This window comes from Bacillus rossius, chromosome 11, assembly GCF_032445375.1.
Source record: "Bacillus rossius redtenbacheri isolate Brsri chromosome 11, Brsri_v3, whole genome shotgun sequence".
NCBI lineage: Eukaryota > Metazoa > Arthropoda > Insecta > Phasmatodea > Bacillidae > Bacillus > Bacillus rossius.
Window position 1 is genome coordinate 50,750,704 of NC_086338.1, and position 25,597 is coordinate 50,776,300.

The 25,597-nt window shown below is 41.5% G+C and overlaps 1 protein-coding gene across 1 annotated transcript in view; it reads right to left on the reverse strand.

Annotated features, from left to right (window-relative positions):
* The window catches only part of LOC134536468 (paired mesoderm homeobox protein 2A-like), a 132,561-nt gene that overhangs the window by 97,893 nt on the left and 9,071 nt on the right, over positions 1–25,597 (reverse strand). Inside the window, exon 2 of the mRNA XM_063376187.1 lies at positions 5,701–5,897. Coding sequence (XP_063232257.1) covers positions 5,701–5,897 — 197 coding nt within the window. The remainder of the gene's footprint in view (positions 1–5,700; positions 5,898–25,597) is intronic.

The window sequence follows — 25,597 nt, forward strand, 5'->3', positions numbered from 1 at the left end:
TCCCGCTATGATAGTTTGGGGAGATAGTCAATGGTAACCCCTGCATCGACGAATAAGAACTTGCCCGCAGAAATACGTGTCGACAAGAGTAATCTAAGTTGATGACTCTAATAATTATTAGAGGTCTGCGTACCCTCATGAAAACGTGTATAGTGTTCCTTATTGTATTAGTCGTGTTGTGTATAAATAGCATGTTAGTTAAATGATATTAATGATTATGGTGATGTTTGCTAACTTACGCATTGACAGATATGTGTCGCATAATATTCGATAAGTCGAGGGGTCTTGTTATATACATACTTTCAATTGCACTCTGGAAATTTATGTACGTTAATTGTTTGTAACTTAGCTTTTGTTTTGACGGTGTACCCAGCGCCAAGCGGCGTGCCAAGTATGAGAGCACGGGCAATAGTGAAGTCAATTTGTTAAGCTGCATTCACGTGTCTCACGTTGCAATAATTCCTAAACGTTTCTGTTCGCAGACTTTTGCACCAGAGCCACGCCGCAAATATCAACTGTTTACATTTTTGTCATTAATGAAGTTGTAATGAATAATTTGATGTATAAGCGATAATAAATGTGTTGTTACCATAGAGTTGTAATATTATTTGATGACACTTCGCCGCACTCTGTTCCATTCCTACTCCTTGTTCCCCTCGAGTGTTTAACACGAGAGGCTACAATATAAATAAAGTGTAATCAAATTTCTATCACCAATTATATGAATTACCATAATTTTTTAGTCAATTGTAACATAGCCTATTATTACTGCACTCGCCGACAGCGTAACGGAACACAGCGTAACGGAACAATGAGTGTAACGGGACACAGCGTAACGGAGAAATGAGCGTAACGGGACAATGTGCGTAACGGGACACTTTTTCGTGCGTGCAGACTGCGTTCATCGATTTATTAGACGTTGTCAGGTCAAAAAAATGATTCGTTACATGTGTGGCCGAGCTTTAGTGGCTAGGCTATGCCTATTGTATTCAGGTTGCGGTGTGTGTTACCTCGACGACAAGATGGCGCGGACGGGAGGTCCCCAGCCGACAAGTGGTCGAGCGACCGCCTCCCGTCATGCAACTTGCACGCCGTCCCCCGCGCCGTCACGTCACGTGAGTGGCGGAGCGCTAATCGCGTTTCGAACCACCCCCACCACCAACCAAGCCGCCGCCGCCGGCGCGGAGCGGCCCCGCAGCGTGCATAATGCAGCCGGCGCGGCGGCTCGCCGCCCCGTTGGTCCCCTCGCGGGACAGCGCTCCGCCAATTAGCCCACTTTCTTGCCCCCCGCGTGCATTATGCACAGGCCCGGTCCGCGCCCGCGTGCGTCGCGGGCGCGTTCCGTTTCCCACGCAAGCTGCCTCGAACGCAGCTTCGCCTCAAGTCGCCAGTACCTCTAATAGTTAAAAGTTATTCGTAAACCGTAACCCGAATAGCTTTCCCGTACTAACTGCGCACATTAATAAGCATAATAAAACAAAACAAAGTCTAATCATTTAATATTTTATTATCTTTTCCATGGTTTAAAAATAAGAAATACTCAGCATTACGTATCTCAAAGAACATATTTAATTTGTGCAAATCTAACCATAGCCATGAGTTGTACCAAAGTGGAAATATATTTGTTTTGGTATTACGAACTGTTTGTTAGCCTCCGGGTAGGCTAATCTTCATTAGATACGTAGCCAGAACTGGATGTGTCGTTACCACAACGCCGAAATACCACAACGCTGAACGTACAATAACGCCGAATACCATAACGCCGAATGCCAAATTGACCGCAACGCCGACAGCTAGAAAACTGCTGTGTACCACAACGCCGAAATACAGTAGGTAACGCCGAAATATTTTGCTGCGGGGAGGGGGGGGGGGGGCACAGGAGCAAAATGAAAAATAACTGAATGAATTTGTGTGTGTTTCTTAAATGTATCTTAACGCCTAAATACCACAACCTAACATAGCCTAGGCTAGTCTAACCTAGCCTAACCTAACCTAACCTTTGTGGCAGTCTGCAATGACGTATTTCGGCGTTGTGGTAATTCGGCGTTATGGTACACAGCAGTTTTCTAGCTGTCGGCGTTGCGGTCAATTTGGTATTCGGCGTTATGGTTTTCGGCGTTATTGTACGTTCGGCGTTGTGGTATTTCGGCGTTGTGGTGCGTCCCCGAACTGGATTCGGCATGAACTCTCTCTGCTGGCAGTCAGCTGCTGAAATCCCAGGTGCCGTAACGCCGTAACGGCAGAGGGCGCACGTAGCCGCGTCCGACGAAGCACCGGTGACGCAGCAGTGGTGGCAGAGGAGACGGGGGGGGAAGTTTTTATTTCCCTATCACACGGCGGGGGAGGGAGGCGGGCTTGAGCAGGGGGGTGGAGGCAGAGGAGGAGGTGGCATAGAGTCGTAAACCAGGCGCCAGGGAAGAGCAGAGCGTCATTATCTCTCCCGGAAGCATCATCCCCGAAACGCCGCTGCGACCACATGTGGCCGCGCGGAGAGATTAACGGCCCACCAACCAACCCCCTTGCGTGCAGAAGGGGTGGTCAACACTTCCACGCAGACACACACACACACACCCTTCCCTTTCCAACCCCCTTCCGGTCGTGCAACCCTCGCCTCAGGTTTTCCGCAGAAATGACCGCTCGCTCTTCGCGCTACTCTGGTCGTGTTCGAATCCGTTAATTTGAAGGAAAAAAAAATACTCCGTAACCATGTGATTTGTATCCGCGACTAGTTACGACTGGCAATCGCGGGCAAAAATCAAATAATCACGATTATCGGATGTTGATGCGTGAAATCTTAGCAACTCGGAGTGCAGCATTTGAAGGGAATTTCGGGATAGCGACGGAAGTCTCGTGGAACGGAAAAAAGCGTAACCACGGTGCTGCCATCTGTGTCGGATGGTGCGAACCAAACGTCACAAAGACAACAGGGAAACTTTACAGTATTACCTGTTTAATTAATTCAACAAGCTATGCAGTAATTTAATAAAGTTCCTTTGTCAAACAGCTTACACATCAATGTAAAAAAAAAACAGTAACACAAAACCAAGGTGCATAAAATTCAGCCATCCAACCAAGAACAAAATGCAGCACGACAAAAAGAGGGTGCGTAAATTCGAGAAAAAAATCCAGAAATTTTAAATGTAATAGTAATATCCTAAGTTAATAAACGTATTCTTATATTGATTAGTATATTGTTTTGTTTCGAAAGATTTTTAAGTTTTCTATAACAGTTTCCACCATGACCTCTGGTTCTTGGTTTGTGTGCTTTTTCGTTGTTTACCCTGCTGAACCATGTTGCCTATACTTGCATAGTAATAATAATTTTTATCAATATGATCGGTGTATTGTACATCAACGCATGCTAGGTTAAAATCCGGGTTTTTTTTCTCCAAATTTTTTTACACTTTCATCGGAGCAGTTTCATTATATAGTTTAAAATTTCGTTATGATAATAAAATTATTCAATAGTCAACGTAGCTGCTCCGGTAGCGAATTCTAGCGGCGCGTGCGGAAAGTACCTACTTGCGATTCACGTCCAGAAATATAGTTGAAAACACAATTTGCGTATAGATATATGCATTACGCTCGGGAATTATTTTAAAGTATTCTACGTTAAATTTCGTTTCCGAGTTCCGTATTATAAGTGTTTATTTCTCGTTACCGAGATTAAATGTTACCCATCTCGGGCGGGTACTGAAAAGACTCACATTTTTTTAAATCGATTTGTTGGATGCTCATAGACTTAGGACACAATTCTCTGAGAATCTGTTACGATTATAAGTATTATCTCTGCGTTGACATGTTAGTTTGCCGCTATCTTGTCTAGACTGCAGTGCAATCGCCCCCAATAAAGCGAAGAATTCGTGGCCCCTATGCATGAAAAAAAAAATTCTTAAATATTTAAGTAAGGTTTTATGTTATGTTGTAATGTCTGTACTTTTACGCAGGTCAATACTTGCACTTTTTTTCCTTCAAATATTTATAATTTGTTTTTTTATGAATATATTTTTCTTCAACATTGTATCAGTTTATCTCAAATTTGAACTTATTACTGATTTTAACTTTCAACATTATAAAAAATTAATGTTAGATTTCCTAATTTATTATTTATTTGTTGATTGTTACAATTTTTTAAATCTTCTACATTAGTCAAAATACCGCGCGTCGATTAAAGTGACTATATTCACTCACAGCCTCACAAACAAGCTTGCTTTTGTGAGTGCTAAATCCCCTGTTTAAAAAAGTGTCAAAGAAAATGTACACGCATTAGAAGTTATACTTACTTGGTAAAAAAAATCAATTCAATCAAATCGAAAAATTTTTTTCGAATAAATACTCAGTTTTCAATATTAATATAAACAATTTTATATAATTTATTCATTTTGTAAAAAAAAAGAGATAAATTTTAAATAATAATATGAATCAATAAATACGCTACATTTTTCATTTTGAATCAATAAATTTAATTGTTCATTAAATAATAATGTAATAATTTATAAAAGTGTCCATTTCTGTTGCATGTTTCGCGTGCATCGTAAAAAAAAAAATTCATCCTCATCATTGTTTTCCTCATAACTAGAGACCTGCAAAATTCGCGGGTTCAATGACCTCCAGGATAGACTCTACTACACTCTACACACTCGGGCAAATGCCACCTGTTCATTGGCTGCTGACTTGTGAGTCGTCTCGACCGAGTGTCTGTGATTCGACACTTCTTTGAGCGAGGATCTCTAATTGGCCCTCATTACTCCAGATTAACAGTGAACCAGTGGTAGAAGCAGCGCTGAGGTATAATTATTTGAATTGTAGCATATCACGAAATGAATCCGCGAATTTTGCAGGTCTCTACTCATAACGCGCTTGGAGAAGTATAACTTCTAAAAAATAAATAAATGAAAAGGCTATGGTGATAAATGAAGAGCCAGGGTGAAGAATTAAGACAATAAGGAAGATGGCGAGGGACAGAAAAACCAGGTGAAAATGAAGACGGGAACGAATAAGAGACAGGGTGAAGAATGAAGACATGAACGAAGAAGAGCCAGGGTGAAAATGAAGACGGGTACGAAGAAGAGCCAGGGTGAAAATGAAGACGGGAACGAAGAAGAGCCAGGGTGTAAATGAAGACGGGTACGAAGAAGAGCCAGGGTGAAAATGAAGACGGGTACGAAGAAGAGCCAGGGTGAAAATGAAGACGGGTACGAAGAAGAGCCAGGGTGAAAATGAAGACGGGAACGAAGAAGAGCCAGGGTGAAAATGAAGACGGGTACGCAGAAGAGCCAGGGTGAAAATGAAGACGGGAACGAAGAAGAGTCAGGGTGAAAATGAAGACGGGAACGAAGAAAATCCAGGGTGAAAATGAAGACGGGAACGAAGAAGAGCCAGGGTGAAAATGAAGACGGGTACGAAAAAGAGCCAGGGTGAAAATGAAGACGGGTACGAAGAAGAGCCAGGGTGAAAATGAAGACGGGTACGAAGAAGAGCCAGGGTGAAAATGAAGACGGGTACGAAGAAGAGCCAGGGTGAAAATGAAGACGGGTACGAAGAAAAGCCAGGGTGAAAATGAAGACGGGAACGAAGAAGAGCCAGGGTGAAAATGAAGACGGGTACGAAGAAGAGCCAGGGTGAAGAATGAAGACGAGAAGGAAGATGGCGAGGGACAGAAGAGCCAGGGTGAAGAATGAAGACGGCTCGGGGACTGACCTGCACGCGCGCCTCCGTCAGGTCTATCTTCATGGCGATCTCCTCGCGCGTGTAGATGTCCGGGTAGTGCGTCTCCTGGAAGGCGCGCTCCAGCTCCTTGAGCTGCGCCGACGTGAAGGTGGTCCTGATGCGGCGCTGCTTGCGCTTCTCCGTCAGCACGCCCTCGTGGCCGGGGTACACCTTGTAGGGCAGGCCGGCTGCAGGGGTACACACAACACACAAGCCTCAGTCCGCAGCCCGCAACAGCTCCCGCCCGAGCGAGGGGAGAGTTCAACGCACCACAACAAGCGAAACTTATTGCTAGGGACACCTGTATTTCGCGAATACATTTCGTGTCAAGGTATTTCACACAATACTGTAGCTTTTATCCTGTGGTTATTGGCTGAGGTCGGTGAGAGGTGTCGTCCCGCTCTTGACGGGGCCAATGAGAATGTGGTCACCGTACTGCTGCACCCTCACAATTTGCCATGATGTCTCTTAGAAAAAGCTACAGTGTTTTGTGAAATACCTTGACATGAAATGAAATCGCGAAATACAGGTGTCCTTATTTATCATTAATAAGTAGAGACCGGAAAAATTCGCGAATTCATTTCGCGATAGGCTAAATTACAAATAGTTATACATCAGTGCTATTGGCTCGCAACTCACCTGGATGACCGTGGGCCAATTAGATACACCAAACCAAAGCTTTATACGAATCACAGGCTGCTACGTTGGGACGTCTCACAAGACAGCAGCCAATGAGAGGGTGACATTTGACAGAGCGTACGTATAACTATGGAGTTCATCCTTCAGGGCATTGAACCCGCGAATTTTTCCGGTCCCTATTAATAGAGAACGGAAAAATTCGCGGGTTCAGTGACCTCTAGGATGAACTTTATAGTTCTACGTATACGCTCGTTCAAATGTCACCCTCTCATGGGCTGCTGTCTTGTGAAGGTGTCCCAACGTAGCGGCCTGTGATTCGATACAGCTTCGGTTGTATGTTTCTCACCGGCCCAGAGTCGTCCAGGTGAGTTGTGAGCCAATAGCAGAGGCAGCACTGAGGAATAACTATTTAAATTTCAGGGCTGTCGTGAAATGAATCCGCGAATTTTTCCGGTCTCTAATCATTAAGTAGGCCTACTAATACACAACATTATCCTCTTTATCTGAGGTTGAAGGTAAAAAAATACATGTATGCAAATATGCAAGTGTTAAATTATGCTATTGCACAAGTATGCAAGTATGCAAAGAAGTTTCACCTCAAAAACTTACTGTACTTTCTAACAAGAAATAGTTCGTAATACTACAACACATGGCTACGACACATATGAAACACGTTAACTCACGAAAATTAAACACATAATTTTATATTTCAATCGATGTTTCATTGAAATTTTTTTGTGTGTTGTTGATACTGATAAGCTATTCAGGAAACGGTTTACAAATTACTTTAACTGTTGGAGTTACTGGGACAAAAAAAAATAAAATAAGAATCCGAACCAGTACTACAGGTGCACTATGTTTCAGAGGTTAGTATAAAAATTTAAAATATCTGTATTTTAACGTGACTACTTCTGTTCCATTAACAATAAAACTCTTACAAAGCAGAGATCCGGAAATTTCGCGAATTCGTTTGGAATCAGATTGAAATTTGTGTTTACTCCAAATAAAGTTTTTTTTTATTTGCTGATTCCTAAGTTAATCTTTAGTGGGTGGCAGGCATTTTTCGCGAAAAACCAGACTGCAATAAGGTATACCCGAACCAGCGGTTTCTTCTGTGTGATTGGCAACCGTTTGCGAGAGAATTCGTCGCCTTATTTGACCGAGCCATTCAGGAAGCATTTGCTCCCTTACTGAATTATTGTGATTGGTGTTGTAACAATCGACATGTACCTGAAATAAATTCACCCAACCTCGATACACTGCCGATGCTAGGGTGTTTGTTTTTTACCTTCAGCTAGTCTTTCAATCTTTTCCGCGAAATATGCATGCACCAAAATATACATTTCGACCGCTTTTGTTAGAGTGTACAGTGCAGGTCTCTTAAGAATGTACTAGTAAATGTTTACTGTATTCCAATATGTAAAATACTGAACTATATGAAATCATCCAGTAAAGAAACTGACATCAGCACCGGTTCAACCACATAGTGTGGCACCGAGCGACACATTCTTTACCAACAGTTCTCAAGTCTGGGCTTCATCGGCCGTAGTAAGTCACAAAAACCCTTACACGAAGAAATTTTTAATTTTAAGATTATTCATCCTTAGGTAGGGACTGGAAGAATTCGCTGTCTCAGTGACCTCTAGGATAGACTCCACGATCCTGTACGTACTCGTGCAAATTACACCTGCTCATTGGCTACTGACTCGTGACACCTGTTAACTGGGATGCTTGTGATTCGATAGTACTTTTGTTGAGGGTTTCCTCATTGGCTCAGAGTCCTTCAAGTAACCATTGGTCCAATCACCGAAGCAGCTTGAAGGTGAACGAGTTTAGTTTCCAGCCTGTGGCGAAATGAATCCGCGAAATTGTCCCGTCTCTATCGTTAGGGATACGAAATTTCGCGAATTAATTTCGCGATACGTTGAGCTGATGCTGCTGCTATTGGCTCGCACGTTACCTGGAGGACCCTGGACCAATTAGGAGAGACTGCGATTTCAATGATCTCTATAATTAGACTTCATGATCCTCTATGCACTCGGGCAAACTACGCCTGCTCATTGGCTACTGAATCGTGGCACTTGTTAACTGGGACGCTTGTGATTCGATAATTCTTTTTGTTGTTGAAGAGGTATAGACTAGTCATAAAAAGAAAATAACATAACTAGAGACCCGGAAATTTCTCGAATTCGTCTGGCCACATGGTAGAATTCAAAGTTATAGGTGTACTCAACCTAATTTTGCTATTCAACTGGTCTTTGTCTTAATGAGAACATTTATGTCCTTGTTAATCTGTCACTACCTGATTCGCTTACTTCTGGCTCGCGGTCGTAGAGGGGCGTGTCTAAATAACTGCGGTCCAACCATGAACACAGTGCGAGAGTGTGAAGGTTTACACTCTAACTTTCGACCAAATGAATTCATGAATTCACGAAATTACCGCACCTCTAAACGTAAACAACTCGTCATGTGAGACTGATCCTTAAGACTGCTTTGGTAAAAGGACATTTCTCCACTTACGGCCAGTTACGACCATTTTGCTCTTCGATCCGCCATCCAATGATCTTAGTCCAAGAATTATCTAAGGATCATTACTAGGGCCATGTAATTTTCGCGAAAAGATTCTCAGACCAGCTGTGTGTTAAAACTTGGTAGCATTAGCTATGTTGGTGGTTGGCTGGATTTATTTCAGGTGCTTGTCTACTGCCGGCGCACCAATCACAGCCATCCAGTGCGGAAGCAAAATCGTCCTGAATGGCCCGGCCAGACAGGGCGATGGCTTCTCTTGCAGACGGCCGCCAATCACAAAGGAACAATGGCATACCTTGTTGTAGTCTAACGAGCGATCAGATTATTTCGAGAAAAACGCATGCCCCTAATCATAACTATAAACGTTGCGCCAACACATACTGGGACTACACGATAATTGTTCACGTGAACCCGAACTTCAGTCATTTCCAATCTGCAACAACAAGACAGCAGCAGTGTCGGAGAAATGTTGGGTGCATTTCTATTGGCGGGCTTGGAACGACATGAAGTCGCTACAATTTATTTCGTGCCGCGGTGAACAACGGTTGATGCGGTCGCTTCCAAGACAGCAACACATTTATATAGTCACTGCCTCATATTTTGAATTTTAATAACAACTGAAAACGCATAGCCTACAGGTATTTAAAAGTAAATACTAGAGACCGGGAAAATTCGCGGATTCATTTCGCGACAGGCTAGAATCAAAACTCTATTACCTTCGTGCTGCTTCATCGATTGGGCCACAGTTTATCTGAAGGACTCTGAGCCAATGAAAAAACTCTAAGCAGAACAAGTATGTAATCACTAGGGGCAGGAACTTTTCGCGAAAAGATCTGAACACTTATTAGACTGCAAAAACGTATACCCGCACCTATGGTTTCTTACTTGTGATTGGCGGCCGTCTGTGAGAGAAGACGTTGCCTTGTTTGACCGAGCCACTCAGGACGCGTTTACTTCCGCACTGAATCACTGTGATTGGTTGTTGTTACAATCGACGTGTACCTGGGAGAAACTCACCCAATCACGAAACACAGACGGTGCTACAGTGTTTTAACTTTCATCGAGTCTCGAAATCTTTTCGCGAAATCTTCATGCCCCTAGTAATCACGAGCAAACCCAGTTAAAAGGTGTCACAAGTCAGTAGCCAATGAGCAGGCGTAATTTGGCCGATTGCATAGAGGATCGTGGAGTCTATCCTAGAGTTCATTGAAACCGCGAATTTTTCCTGTCTCTAGTAAATACCAAACGAAAAAGTCAGAACTATTAATAGGTTTTGGTTAAAACAAAACAAAAACCGGTACTATTTAATATAGAAAATGATCATTACCTACTAAATAAAATATTAAAACTTTAAACTAAGAGGTTGTAACACTAAAATAAGTAAAACAAATTTTGCTACTTGTATTATGTATGATCTGAAATTTCGCAGATAACACTGTGGTATTTACGCGTGGTAAAATGAACACACGTCAAGTCCGTGAAAGTGCTGGCCGAGTGTTATCGCACCGCGCCGATCCGAGATCATAGGCTGTGAACCGTCCCGAGAGCCCGATGACATCCGAGTTCAGCGCCGACGACACAGCTTACGACTCGAGGTCAGGCCCGAACTCTGGCGGAGTAGTATGTAATAAGTAGCGACTGGAAAAAATGTTGCGGGTTTCGATGACCTTCGGGATAAACCAACACAGTCCTCTGTATACTCGGACAAACAACGCCAGTTCATTGGCTGCTGACTTGTGAGGTCGTCTCGGCTGGTTCGCCGGTGATTGCCATCAGTGATGCGATGCTTCTTTGGTTGAGGGTTTCTGTCATTGGTCCAGAGTCGTCCAGGTGAACAGCGAGCCGACAGAAAAAAGCAGCTTAAATGTAAATGCATTCCTTTTTTTAGCATACCGCGAGACGAATTCGCGAATTTTTCAGGTCTCTAGTAATAAGGGCTCCCGGGCACTGGCTTCTGGCTGCGGTGTCGTGACGTCACGGCGGCCATATTGGACGACCTTGACCGTGACCTTGACCTGTTCGGAAACGGCGAGGTGGTCGAGGAATCGCCCAGTCCAGGCCTCGGGAAAGGCCACGGCGGGGAGCGACTTCCGCCCAGAGCCCCGCGCGCTGGTCGGGAGCGGATCAATAGGCGCGCGGGGGACAGTCTTGTGACGGGGGCGTCCCCTAGGCGTCGCGACGCCAGCTGGCGAGACGGGGCGACGCTCCGACCGCCAGCACCGACTACCGGTCCAGCGACCTCCTGTATACAGAGTTCAACCTCTCCCTCTCTGTTGACTTGGGGGCATTCGTCCGCTTACTCTCGAGGCTTCTCAAGTTCTCTAATTGGCCGAAAGTCCTCCAGATCAACAACTGAACCAATTTCCGCGTTCGTTTTGCCAGCGAAGGACTCTTGAGCAAAGTGGAAAGCACTCAACACAAGAAGTGTCGAGTCGAAAGCATCCCAGTTAACAGTTGTTCGCGAGTCAGTAGCCAACGAGCAGGTGTTATTTGCCCGAGTACATATAGAGGATCGTGGACACTATCGTAGAGGTCATGGAAACCGCTAACTCTTCCAGTCCCTATTTATAAGTAGGGACCGGAAAAATTCGCGGGTTCAATGACCTCTAGGATGAACTTTATAGTTCTACGTACACTCGGTCAAATGTCACCCTCTCATTGGCTGCTGTCTTGTGAAGGTGTCCCAACGTAGCGGCCTGTGATTCGATACAGCTTCGGTTGAGTGTTTCTCACCGGCCCAGAGTCGTCCATGTGAGTTGTGAGCCAATAGCAGAGGCACCACTGAGGTATAACTATTTGAATTTCAGGCTAACGTGAAATGAATCCACGAATTTTTCCGGTCTCTACTTATAAGTTAACATTTTAACTGAAGCTTCTAAGCTACGTTGTATAACATTTTATTTTCTTTAACTTCATAAACGTATACCGCCTGGTTCTCAAGAAGGGCTTGACCGATGCCCTATTTGACTCTCGGGGCCTCCTATTTGCGATGACAATAGCTGTGCGAATATGTAAGTACCCAATAACGTGTTTTGTTTCGCAAGAGGTGTGTGTGGATGAAAATAATCGCAGGTAATAATTATTTTGCAGTAAAACGATTTAGGCAACTCGAGTTTAAATTGCACCACCTCTTTGGCGATTTTCAGAGGGAAATGTCGCAAACCGTTCGCGCGTCAACACCGGTGAGGTGGGATACGCGGTGGTGGTCAGCTGACGTATGCTCTTAAGTAATAGTGTTAATTTTTTTTTCAAACCCCTGGATTTTGGTTTTGGATTCACAATATTGTTTGCGGTGGACTCATCAAGTTACTGAAGTCACGCAGACAAATGGTAAGGGCCTGCTTACACTGTCTATGGGAGGACTGGTGTGTCAAGCTGCTATTCTGAGCAATTTCATCCGGGCAACCCGTGATTCGGTACTTCTTTGGTCGAGCGTTCCCAATTGGTCCAAATACCTACAGATAAAATTTTAAGGTAATACATATCAGAAAGAGCTCAAAAATATATGTATTTGGATCCTAGCCTGTATCGCGAAATGAATCCGCGAATTTTGCTGTCCCTAGTTACATATACAGAAAAAAATTCCGTGTTTCGTTCTGCGATAGTCTCAAATTTTAACACGTTTAGATAGTGCTACCTCTGTGATTAAGCCTATCAGAAGACCTGTTTAGTCATGGTCAATGGAGTTAGCAATAAACATGACAAAAATATTTCATCTTCCGACTACCATTATGAAATTTGCACAGTGATTAGCCTATATGCATACCAGATAACTTTAAAAATTTGGTTTTAAATTTCACAATTTTATGGTCGTTAGTGGATTTCTGAGCAATTTAACGAACCTTTTTTTTTATCTCTTGATGGTGGCTAATTTGACGTCACCACAGATGGATATAAACTCTCATGGAAGTGTGTGTCGTATTCATACAAGCACTGCCAAAAACCTCATTCTGATAGCAGGAAGTGAAATATTTCGTTCACATTGTTGCAGACTCCGTCGACTATCAAAGAGAAACCCTCAGGCAAAGATGTACCGAATCACATACAGACTGGTCAGATTTCATTTTAGTTTCGATAACCTAACCTGTCCTCTCGGGGAAAAAAATCTATTGTTTATTATACCGAAAGAACATAACCAGGCCTTTTACTTCGGTAAAGTCCGGAACTATTCGGGTTGTGGTTGTGGCTTAAATTCCCTGTGTGCAGTAGACTATCTCAAGGTCGGGGCTGTACGGTGGTTTCAGGCATTGCAACTCTTCTCGTGTTCCTCGACTCAAGGGCTGTCGTGCTGCAGAACAGAGGCCAAACACTTCCGGACGAAACGGTGCGCAACCGTTCGTAGAGGACACGCGTGGTTTCCAGGTACAAACAGAATATATCCTCAAGTTTGATGCATCGATGTAGTTACAAAACACCTCGGAATATCATTCTTTAGTTTTCCTTCCACTTCGGCACACTCTTTCACAGGTATGCCCACTTTATTGCATTGAGAACAAATACTGTGACCAACCGAACCACAGGGGGTAACACTTAACATCCATTCTTGTCGCAGCTTTCGTCTTAAGTCTTTAGTATGATCAGAGTGGCGAGGTTTGCACTTGCCAACCATATTTCAGTTTTATTGCAACGTTTGTTTAAACATTTTTCAATGAAGGATGTTAGGTGCTTCTGTAAATTGTTTCAGCTGTTACCTCTGTAATAGTGTAAACTCAAATCCAGTTTTATTTCCTAATTTTATTATAGTGTTGTTACATGTATTGTTTATGATTTATTACGTGTTCTACCCAATATATATGTAAATATATGTATATATTAAAGGCCACGGAGGCACTACTTTTAAATCAAGCTTCGTATAAGTTTGTCGTGCGAGCTAGCACGGAGGAAACTCCCGGGAACTAAAACACCGTGACGTACAGCGAAGACGTGCCAAGTTGCGAATCCGTATTCGCTCGCACATCCGACAGGAGCTGTCCGCACAACCCCCCCTCCCCTTTTCACGGATGAGGAACCGTTGGATTTTCGAAGGGGAGGGGGTGGATGTGGGAGATGTTTGAAGAGGTTGGGAAAGGGGGGGGGGGAGTTGCAGGATGGGTGTGGGAAGGAAACGAGGGTGGCAGTAAGATGGCGAGAGTAGCGAATTCTGGCGGCGAAATCTGAAAGTCAAAGCGAAGGCAGCAACCCACCACCACCTCCCCCCCCCCCTCCTACAACCTCCTTCTCCTACTCCTCACCAACCCCTGTGATGACGCATGCGAGCGACCGCCCAAACTGAATTACATAAATATTTCTTCTCTTGCGGAGGAACGAGAGGGGTGGTGAAAGAGAGAATTTTTTTTTTGAGGAGGGTGGAGGGGAAATTCCGTAACTCCCCCCTTCTTAACGGACCAGCAACTTTATCCACTCCCAGGCCGGCAGCAGAGATCATAGACTTGTGATGGACATGTACCGATTCCAGTTCGTCCGCCTATACTTGGCCCACCATTGGCTCACGAGTAACGACGCAACAGTCAGCACGTGTTTATTTTTTTTTACAAACGGTATCTGAAACAAGTACACGTTTTTTTTTTAAGTTATTAAAGTAATAAATTAACAGAGCCTGTTTTAAACTCACTTGTAGTGAAATATCAAAACACTTATTCCATCGGAACTCGGACTTGCAGATGAACGCGACGCGAAGTGTGTGTATATTATATCAAAATACAAAAAATTACTTTCTAAATATATATATATACATATTATACATTTTTATATTATTATATATTATGTATTACTTTATATAATATTATATTGCATATTGTTATATATTTTAACTAATAAAAAAATAACTTTCGATTCATATGACATCGAGGAAATAAAAATTTGCGTCACGAGAAGGGGAAAGGGTGGTTACTGAACTGAACGTAAGATATTTATTTTTGAATTTGAATGATGTTCAGACTACCGGTTCATTATTTATACTAATGATATTCGTATATTTTAAATGTTTCACTGACCACACTTTTAGGTAATATATTTTTTTGTGTTACTATATGTATATGCGTATTTATCCTAATTAATGTTATTTTTTGGATTTTATTTATTTATCTCAAACGGATTAGTTAAAACAAGATTGTGTAAACATGTATGGCTATCGTTATGTGCGGTATTCTAGATTCTATTGTTAATTTAGTTTCTTGCCGCACGACGGAATGCAAAACGGAAATCTTACAGAAGTAAACTTCAAAAATATATACCAACTTGGTAAAACTTTAGGCTACGCTGAAACGCGAAATTTCGTTTAACATGTGGGTACACTTTCACATTTATAGTGTTTCTTCAACTGTTTATTAAGTTTATTTTTAATTTTCAGCTTAGCTAACAGCAGAATTATTTTATCTTTATTATATTATTATGTATATAGCTTGCTTCCTTTAATCTAAAATAAACCAAATCTCTCCCTTTGTGCAATAGACGACTAAATGTTATATTGGCATGAACCTACTTCAACAGTCAACAGGAAATAAAAGGGCCTGCGTTGTTTTTAGCGCATTCTATACTGCATTTTATGAATTAATTTGACTTGGGAAGACTTGCCGACAGCCATAATTCAAGTAGGTCGTGTTAATACTGAGTTAATACTGAGCATTTTCTGACAAAAATTTGTGCATAATATAATTATTTAATTGATATTTTCATCCAAGCATAACTTTTTTTAAAACCATGGGAACAGATATTTGAATATTAAACAATCGGACTTTATTTGGTTTTATAGTGCTTATTGATGTACACAGTCAAAATGGAAACGTTTTTCAGGGAACGCTTTACAAATAACTTAGTACTGGGACAACACAAAGCATTAATTTCCCGGGTGATAATCGAATCCAATATTGAAAACTTAATGTAAATAACACCTTATATGTTTTCCAATATTCCAAAATGATTGATTAAATATTTTATCATATTCCATGCAGCGAAAATGTTTCGAATTTTTATAATACATTCTATATACTTATAACGGATTTTATAATGTGCCTACAAAAGTAGTCATAGTTTGTTTTACCATTTTACACTATATGTAATCCCTTTTACAATTATTTTTCATATAGCTACAAATTTGTTCTGGTAGAAGGTTTAAGATAATGTTGGGTTTACAATTAAGTTTTAACTAATTTGTTAGTACCTATACACAGAAATGGTTTGTCTTGGAAAAAATTGTTTCAGACGACAAAAATTGTACATAATATATTAGAATATACTCAATACACTGAAACCGATTTGATAGTATCTATACCTAATAGGAGAGTTATGAATTTGTTTTTCCTTCAATCACAGGGCCGCCCCCCCCCCCCTCCGGTCTAGATATTTTAAAATTTTAAATAAATAAGAATGGCTCTGATAGTGTACGTTAAACGGAAATTATGTTTTATTTTTAATTCTACCTCTGTTTTTTTTTTCATACATTATTTATCAAAAATTGTTTCACACAAAAGTTTAAGAAAAAAATGTTACCTTTGACCAATAATTTTAACAGATTCGATAGAGTGTCTATAAGTGATTTGGATTTTTTTTCCTTCAGCCCTTGTTTTTTCCAGCCCTTGCATTTATGGTTGGTCGTATAAAAAGTGTATTTGAACAAACTTTTTGGTATTACTCCTAGATATATAATTCGTATAAATGGATACGATATTTGTATAATTATGGGAGCTATAGCGATTTTTCAATTTTTTCAAAAACTCCCGTTTCTACCACTTTGTTATAATTTTGCCAATTAACGAACTCTACCGAGATTTTCCATTACTGTGTATTATGTCGTGTTTATGCTTTCTGTCGTGCGATAATACACGACGAAATTATAAATAGACTACTTCTTGCGGGCCGTTGGGGCGCGCATTTCGTCTTGTTGACGTCACGTGACCTTGTCTTTCATTGGCTGATGAGCGTGTCGCACCCGCCAAGGTATCGTGACTCCAGCTTAAAAACACAAAACGAATTCTGCGTAGGCTGTATTTTGGACTACAACCACCAGGTATTTTTTTTTCTTCATTAATTTACATCACGCTGAACGGTAATGTTTGTAGACCCTATGAAATAAATAAAGTAATTGCGACGCCAAACCGCGACAAATTCGGCCCATCGTTCCAAACCACTGGCTCAACTGGCTCCATATCAATACTAGAATCATCTGGGAGCTTATCCACGTCCATTACCAAACAATTTCCTGCATTCCCCGTCGCTTCTCGCGAGGCGGACGGCTGAGGCTCGCTCGAGAGAAAATTTAGCGCCTCGTTCGGGGGCTCGTTTTGCCCCACCGGCTCTTTTCTCTCGGCTACTTTTAGCCTCTTTCGATACCAACAACACTTCTCTGCATTTTTAGTTGCTTCTGTGCCCGTGATTTCGCTTGTTTTTCTTTCTTTACTCCAACATAACCTGTTTTCGCTCAGGCATTTTGCGATCAATGGCTCCGAAACTAAAGTTAGATAATTTTATAGTCATTCTACTTAACTAGTAACACTCAATGCTCACTCACGAGCAACTTTACGTTCAAACCACGCAAATCGGTCCAGTACTTTTGGAGTCACAGCTCTCACTGACTTCAATTAGACGCTCCCCACCGACGCTCATTACGTCATCACCGCATATGCTAACCGGGTTGAGTCACACGTAACGACCACGAGAAAAAGTCTGCTCTACTAATATTTATTTACTTCAACACTGTAGATTTCATAGTTTACGAGTTTTAAGCGGTGTCGAATCCTCAGCCGAAGTTACGCCCAACCCGAGATTAAAAGATTTTTATATTCCTGTCGGAAATTCATATTAAAAAAAATTGGTTGTCTGTTAAGTCGGTTTAAGGACGATATTTTAACGTGACAACGTCACAACAAAACATTTATGAAATGATTGCATACTTTTATCAATAAAATTGAATCATTTTTATTGAATTATCACTATTTTGTATGGATACAATCAAGGAGCGAAATGAAATCTACAATTTAATTGATGAATTTACTTTTATTTGCACTCATCAATTCGAATATGTTTATTTCTTTAACGAAGAGATTATTTTTAACTATAACTTTTATACATGTTTGCTATTTAACTTCTTCCAATCTGTGTTATTCTGTTAAGGATAGGACGATGATAGGAAAAGTAGGAAACGAATGGGAGTGTTTCAATTTTAATGTGGCTCGGAAGTGGAAGAGAGATAGATGCGGCGCAAGCGTACAATGAGCGTAACGGGACAGCGTAACGGGACAATGTGCGTAACGGGACACTTTTTCGTGCGTGCAGCCGGCGTTCAACGATTTATTAGACGTTGTCACGTCAAAAAATGTAAGATGCGCGAACGGCATCTGGCTCAGGGTCTGTGAACCTCGGGTTCCTTGAAGAAGGGTGAGACGGGGAGGAGGTTTAGGAGCGCCAGCGGCCCTGTGATTGGCCGGCCGGCGGTCACGTGCGCCGGCCGCCCTAGGAGGAAGGCGCGCGCCGTGAGGGATTGCGGCGGCGATGAGAGCTGACGGCCTCAAAGGAGGAGGGAAAGGGAGAGGGGTTAGGTTGGCAGAAGCGTCTTCCTCTACCACGGGTGGGGGTGGGGGGTGGTAGTCCCTGAGGGAGGAGGGGGGGTGGCCCGCGTTGCCGGCCGTGATTGGCACGCCTGCGATGACCACTTCTGTCCCTCCGAGACGGCGTCGTCAAAGCACGGAGTTAGGAATTGCCAGGAGACGCCTGGATGTGACGTAGCCCACTCTGTTAGAAGTTACAGTAAATGTACGGACTTTCTAACAAAGACTTAACGAATAATTAAGGACTCTTCCAACTTCTGAGTCACGTGTTTCGTTGTTAACAAAGCAAAAACATGCGTGGAAGGTTTAAAAAAGACTACATTTTTTTTTCTATAGACTCAAAACGTTTTCGAATGTTCTGTTAGGATAATGAGATTATCGCTGTTAATTCACCTTCAAAGTAAGTAAACTCAACACCCGTAAAATTCCGTTGATAACCGTAAATTAACGAGGCTCCTTGAATAATTTGCAACCAGCGTTCTTCGTAAATCTGAGGTGAATTTTTCTAACAGTGCATCGCCATTTTGTTCCGCCAAAAAAAAAAAAACATCGCGGACTACGTCTGATGACGGTTGGTAAGTATAAATCTCCGTCGTCAAACACAGTCACTTCCATAAAATACAGTCATTTGCCTCTGTTTCCAGAATGCGAGCACTCTCTCCTGCCGATGTTTTGGGCGACTGAACAACATGGTCCACACCATTAGCTGAAGAAAAAAACGGCTTCATCCAGTCACCATGTAACCATGGAGACCTGCGTCAAAATGTCCAGCCTGCGCCATAACGCCCACCATACACAGACTAATGGCAAGGGATGGTAATTTACCGTGGGTAAGATTGACTCTTAAAGCTTTTGAACTTGATAAACACCGCATTCATACGAAGTTAATATGTCTCGTTATAATAATACCAAAAGCTTTTGCCAATTTTTTTTTAATTCGACCAACCACAATTGCAAATTTGTTCAAGGGCAAAACAATTCATAACTCCCTTATAAGGCACTCAGTAAAATCCGTTCACATTGTTTTAAACCCAATAAATACTATCTAAAATATATTTTTTTTTCTGAAAACAATTTTTCTAAGGCGAAAGGGTTGAAAAAAACAGTGGTTAAAAAAAATCATAATTTCCATACCACGTACACTATCAAATTCGTTCTTATTTATTGTAAAACTTCAAAACATTATCTATAGCTTCCATCTAAAGTAACTTTTTATACGACCAATCATTACTTCTAGGAGCCGGGGGGGGGGGGGGTAAGGAACTGTGATTGAAGGAAAAACAAATTCATAACTCTCCTATTAGGTACCTACACTATCAAATCGGTTTCAGTGTATTGTGTATGTTTTAATATATTATGTACAATTTTTGTCGTCGGAAACAATTTTTTCTAAGACAAACCATTTCTGCGTATACTAACAAATTCTTTCTACGTTTGTAGGCACTTTATAAAATCCGTTATAAGTATATAGAATGTATTATAAAAATTCGAAACATTTTCGCTGCATGGAATAGGCTATGATAAAATATGTAATCAATGATTTTGGAATATTGGAAAACATATTCGATGTTATTTACATTAAGTTTTCAATATTGGATTCGATTATCACCCGGAAAATTTATGCTTTATGTTGTCCCAGTACTAAGTTATTTGTAAAACGTTCCCTGAAAAACCTTTCCATTTTGACTGCGCACATCAATAAGCACTATAAAACCAAATAAAGTCCGATTGTTTAATATTCAAATATCTGTTCCCATGGTTTTTTTAAAAAAAAAATATGCTTGGATGAAAATATCAATTAAATAATTATATTGTGCACAAACTTTTGTCAGAAAATTGCTCTGTATTAACTCGAAAAACGTATGCAGAAATATAACTATAGCCACCCTGAGAGAAAGGTTTGTTTCCCTCAACAAATTATATGTTTGATTATATATGGCGAAATAAATATATTTTGTTAGTTCAAAAATATTTTGTAGTAGGAAAGGTTCTGCTGACCCAACAAAATGATTTTGTCAACTCAAATGTATATTTGGTTAGGTGTAACAAATTATTTTTGTTACCTACCGAGTTTGGTTGAACTAACATAAATATTTTGTTCCACCAAGTAAATATTTGTTTCACCATAATATACAAACAAATGTTTGTTTGTTTCGAACAAACCTTTTTTTTCTCTGTTCATGAGTTGTACAAAGATTGAATATCTTTCCTTGTAGCGTTACGGACTAATTTCTTGGCGACTGGTTTTCGCAAAGGGAATCTTTTTAACGATCCGTCCGTTCCATAGTCGCTCGACTTGTCCGGAGACTCTTCTCCCTGATCCTCTGGGAGGGGGGGGGGGTGGAGGAGGGGGCGTCGCGACGCCATGTGCGCCCCGGGGAGACGACGGCGATCCACGGCGTCGCGAACAGTCCCCGGGTATCCCCCCTCCCCACCACCACCATAAATAATTCACGAGCTGGCGGTTCCCGACGAACCCATAAAACCCCCATCCGGCCCGTAAACCCGAAACCTCCCCCCACCCCTCCTCCTCCCCTACACCCACAAATGCAGAAGACCCGTCTCTGACAACCCGACCTGACGTGAACCGCGCAGTATAATTACGACGTTTCTCCGCCCCTTTTGGTCCGTACATCCGTAAAACTGCACGCGGTAAGAACACGTTACTTTCTTCTGATTCAAAACTGTTTCAACGGGACGCACGCCATCGTTGGTTTGAACTGGGACGTCATTGTAAAAAAAAAAACCTCAAGAATCGGCCTGGGTCCTGATGATGACGGGGCGGATGACAGTTCCCGAAACGTCGGAACGGTTTTTGTCGCGGGAAGTCTGTTGTGCTCCTCTGTGCTGTGTTTCGTTGTGTCGTCCGTAACACCTGTTTGGTGTGATCGTAGGGTTCATCTGTTTGTTTTTTTGTGTTGGACAAGGGGTTGTTATTCGAGTGTATTTTCTGTCTGTTCTTGTTGAAACTGTCGCTTTTGGCCCACTAAATTAATTATATTTTTTTTGGATTTGTTAGGTTTCAATTTCACTGCTTTATAACTAAGAGATTATTGTAAATTTTTTGTTTATTGAATAAATAACCCTGTTTTTCACCATGTTCGTAACAACATATGTGTCCGTTTTTACAAAAACAAAAAAAAATGTTTGAGACACGCAACATACCTCTGCCGTTTACATCATGTTAAATAACTGGACTAGGACTGAGGCCGGTATTCCGAGACAAAAAAAAATATCAAGGGCTTAGGTGCTGAATATGTTACACCTGTTTCCTAACCGTTTTCCTAGTGCACGATAGTACATGGTCGGTCTCTTATTTTTAGTGAACGGATTTAGTTGTCCTATACCTGGCCTATCAGTCGCCCAAATTTCGCGCATGCGCAGAGCTCACTTTTTTCGTTGATTTCGTGCAGGGGGCGGACCCGCGTCTGGTGCCATTAACTCGTATATATTCAATTTATTGAACATTGAAGGACGTACCAAATTTATTGGTGTGGCAAATGAAACTTAATGGTAGCGAAACTATCCTGGAACACATTTTGTACACTTTAAATGTCATTACAAGATATAATTGCAACATAAAAAAATTGATTGTCTGTAAAGTCGGTTTACGGACGATAGTTTAACGTGACAACGCCATAAAAAAAATTTATGAAATGAATTTATGAATAAAATTAAATCATTTTTATTGATTTATCACTATTTTGTATGGATACAAAGAAGGAGTGAAATGAAATCGACAATTTAATTGATAAATTTACTTTTATTTGCACTCATTAATTCAAATATGTTTATTACTTTAACGAAGAGATTATTTTAACTATAACTTTTATACATGTTTGCTATTTAACTTCATCCAATCTGTGTTATTCTGTTAAGGGTAGGACGATGATAGGAAAAGTAGGAAACGAATGGGAGTGTTTCAAGTTTAATGTGCCTCGAAAAAGTCAAATCGATGGTTGTTCCAATCGAGTGGAAGAGAGATAGATGCGGCGCAAGCGTGTCATGAGCGTAACGGGACACAGCGTAACGGGACACTTTTTTGTGCGTGCAGCCGGCGTTCATCGATTTATTAGACGTTGTCACGTCAAAAATACTTGAGAAAATTAGAATAAAACCATTTTATTCGTTAGAGGGTTCTGCTATCTCTAAAATTTTTGCCGTAACAATTGTATCGATAGTTGCCAAACATCCACTAGAATGCGTTGGTAACAGTTTCTAGCCTCGCGCGGGGGCACCGTTCATTGAAACCGTTGCCAATTTCTTTCCTTACCGGGATTCCGTTTTGGACATGTTCTGGAATACGGTCACGCTTGTTATGTTAAGGTTGTTTCCCAATAAGGTAAATGCTTATCCGATTCCTTACCCGAACGTCTTGGAACCGTCCTAAGTCCAGTGATTTAGCTATTAGGGGCAAAAAACCCCGTGTTTTTTTTTTTAGCAAGTGACGGTAGAAGTTACCGTTTCATACTCCGTCCTTCTATGATGCCACATAAATATCAACGGTACGCCGGCTTAAATTGATTTGAACTAAAGCTACGTCCGAACGAATCTGAAGTGTATACTCGCTCTTACACGTACGTGTCCCCGGAAGTGACGTAACAAGAACTGTCTGAACCGGAAGAGACGTGTGCAGATATGGAAGTAAATGAATGTGTTTACTTGTCACTTAGGTAACTTTAAAGTGAGTAAAGTTGCTATTTTGTAAATCTTTTTGTAGGTTATATATATTTTACTGATCACTTCAGCAATTATGAGACTTGTAAATTCCTTTTCATTCTACTATTTACCACGATTAAAATTTACAATGAAAAATGAACTTTTGTAATATTTTTTATAAGGAAGATTCAACGAATACGTGCAAATACAACGAATCACTTGTAGGATAATAGTTACGTTTACTATCGGAAAATATGGTACGAAAATGTTGTAAACGGAAACAAATGACTGCTGAAAAGTTTTTCTTTCATGATGCAAAAGTTGTGCCAGCGTCGATAGAGTTGTCTTTTCATAGCTAGTTTCTCGCTGCACACAGCATTGAATTTTAAGAATCCTTTTGGTTAGGGTGTTATCGATAAAGTTCACATCTTTACTATTCGGAGGCAATCTTGTTTGCCCAAAATTTAACGGCTTGTTTGGTGAATGCAACCGTCGAAAAATCTTGCGTCCTGGCACACAGCTGGAAAGTTGTTTGGTGCTATAATTAATCCAGCAGAGCTCTTCGGATGTTCACTGTACAGAAGACATCCGATAATCCAGTCCTTCCGGAACTTGTCATCTGTCGGATTACTAAAATTACCGGATCATCAGGCAGTCTCCTACAATCGCTAGACGCAAAGTTGTAAAGCTGTAAGATGGTGTTTGGCGCTACATTATACAATAGAGTTGGAAGGAAAATATTGGAAGAAAAATCTCTTCCAATTTCTTCACCAAATAAAGTTCGCCAGATAACATCAAATATGTTACAAATCATGGCTCAGTATCAAAATTTATTTTTGGACTGAGCTATCTCAAACTTTGCGACTTTACGCTCATTTTAAAAATTTAAATTTTGCATGACATTGTTAGGATTCTATCTTTTAAAACCTCAATATATTTAAGCGCAATAGTACTCATTGCATAGTAAAAAAACATTTTTCTTCTAATTTTTAAAAGTAATTGACGCATCATTTGCTTTTACGACATTCATTTTAGCGTTATTTCAGTTATTTCACTTGTTTAACATCTTCAATCACCCGTGTGTGTGTTTTTTTTTCACCATTCGAAAAGTTCGTTGTTATATGAACGGATGCCATGGGCCACAAATTACATTCGTCTGGTTCCGTCTAACATGGAACCTAATTTGAAAACCCGTCCTACGCGCCAAACATTTGATGGAAATTCATCCCAGTGGTAGGCGCTGGTGCTGGTGACGTTTTCGGTTGAACGTCATAACCCTTTCAACGTTATTCGGCCAGAACACATCGGCAGATGTTGGAAGCGCAAGTTCGACGTTTGCACGAGGTGATTTTAGCCAACGGTTGTGCGAGAAAAGTCGTAAAGCCATCGACGGACGGCCTCGCGGCGGAAGAAGTCGAGGATCGGTCTACCTCCAGCGCCGGTCTGTTGTCGAACAGGGTGTCCACAAGGAAAAAAATATTTCGTACCAACTTAGGCGAGAAAAAAGTACTAGATTTGAAAAAAAAAGTACCTACTAAATTATAATTTGTTATGGTTTTAACAATTTAGGAAGTTATTATGAAATTGACAATGCTCTAACTTAAATATCACACCACACACACACATACATTCCATAGTTTTTAAAAAATAATTACGCTTGATAGTAAAACATATTGGAGTTACTGTAATATTATTATATTAAAGAAAAAAAAGTACTAGATCTGAGCGTATGTGTACTAGACCACTAAAAAAAAAACTTATGAAAGTACTAGATCTAGTAGGAAAGTACTAACTGTGGACACCTTGTTGTCGAAGCTGCACGGCAGACAGTGAGGTCGTTGGTTGAAGAAGTGCGCGGGAGGGGAGGAGGTGGGAGGGGGGTGTAAAGGCCCGGAACCTGACCTGCCTCACTGCGTTCCTCCACAACTACTCCTCTCGCGCAAACTAGATTATTCACAATAAACTTTCTCCCGGTATTAAATTATTTAATTTCGGCAGCGGAGGAGGCGGTTGCAGTGGAGGGGATGACGGTAGGGGGAGGAGGGTGGTTCCTGGAGGGGAGGGAGGGATGAAGGGGGGGGAGGGATGAAGAGGAGAAGCGAGAGGTCGAGGTGTAACCTTGTTAAGTCGCCCGGCACAACTGAGTTATGGGCTTATAATGTTAAGGGAATGAAGGAAAAGAAGCCAGCCCTGGAGAGAGGAACAGCCCCGGAGGCGAAAGGCGCGATGGATAGAAGGCAGTCTGGCCGAGGACACCTCCAGGGTCGGGCGCGGATCGCGAGGAGGCGCGAGGTATCGAGACATCTCGATGGCGCGGTTCCCGCGAGTGGCGTTCGAGACGGTGACGTCATCGCATTGGCGCGAGGCCTCCCCCCACCCTCACCTCCCTCGCACGCGATCAGCGAACGACGACTGCAGCGTGTCGAAGCCACAGGGATACAATGCGGCCAGTGGAAATACTGACACTTTCAAGCATTTTGTTCTACGAGCTAAATTTTTTTTTACATAAATATTATTTT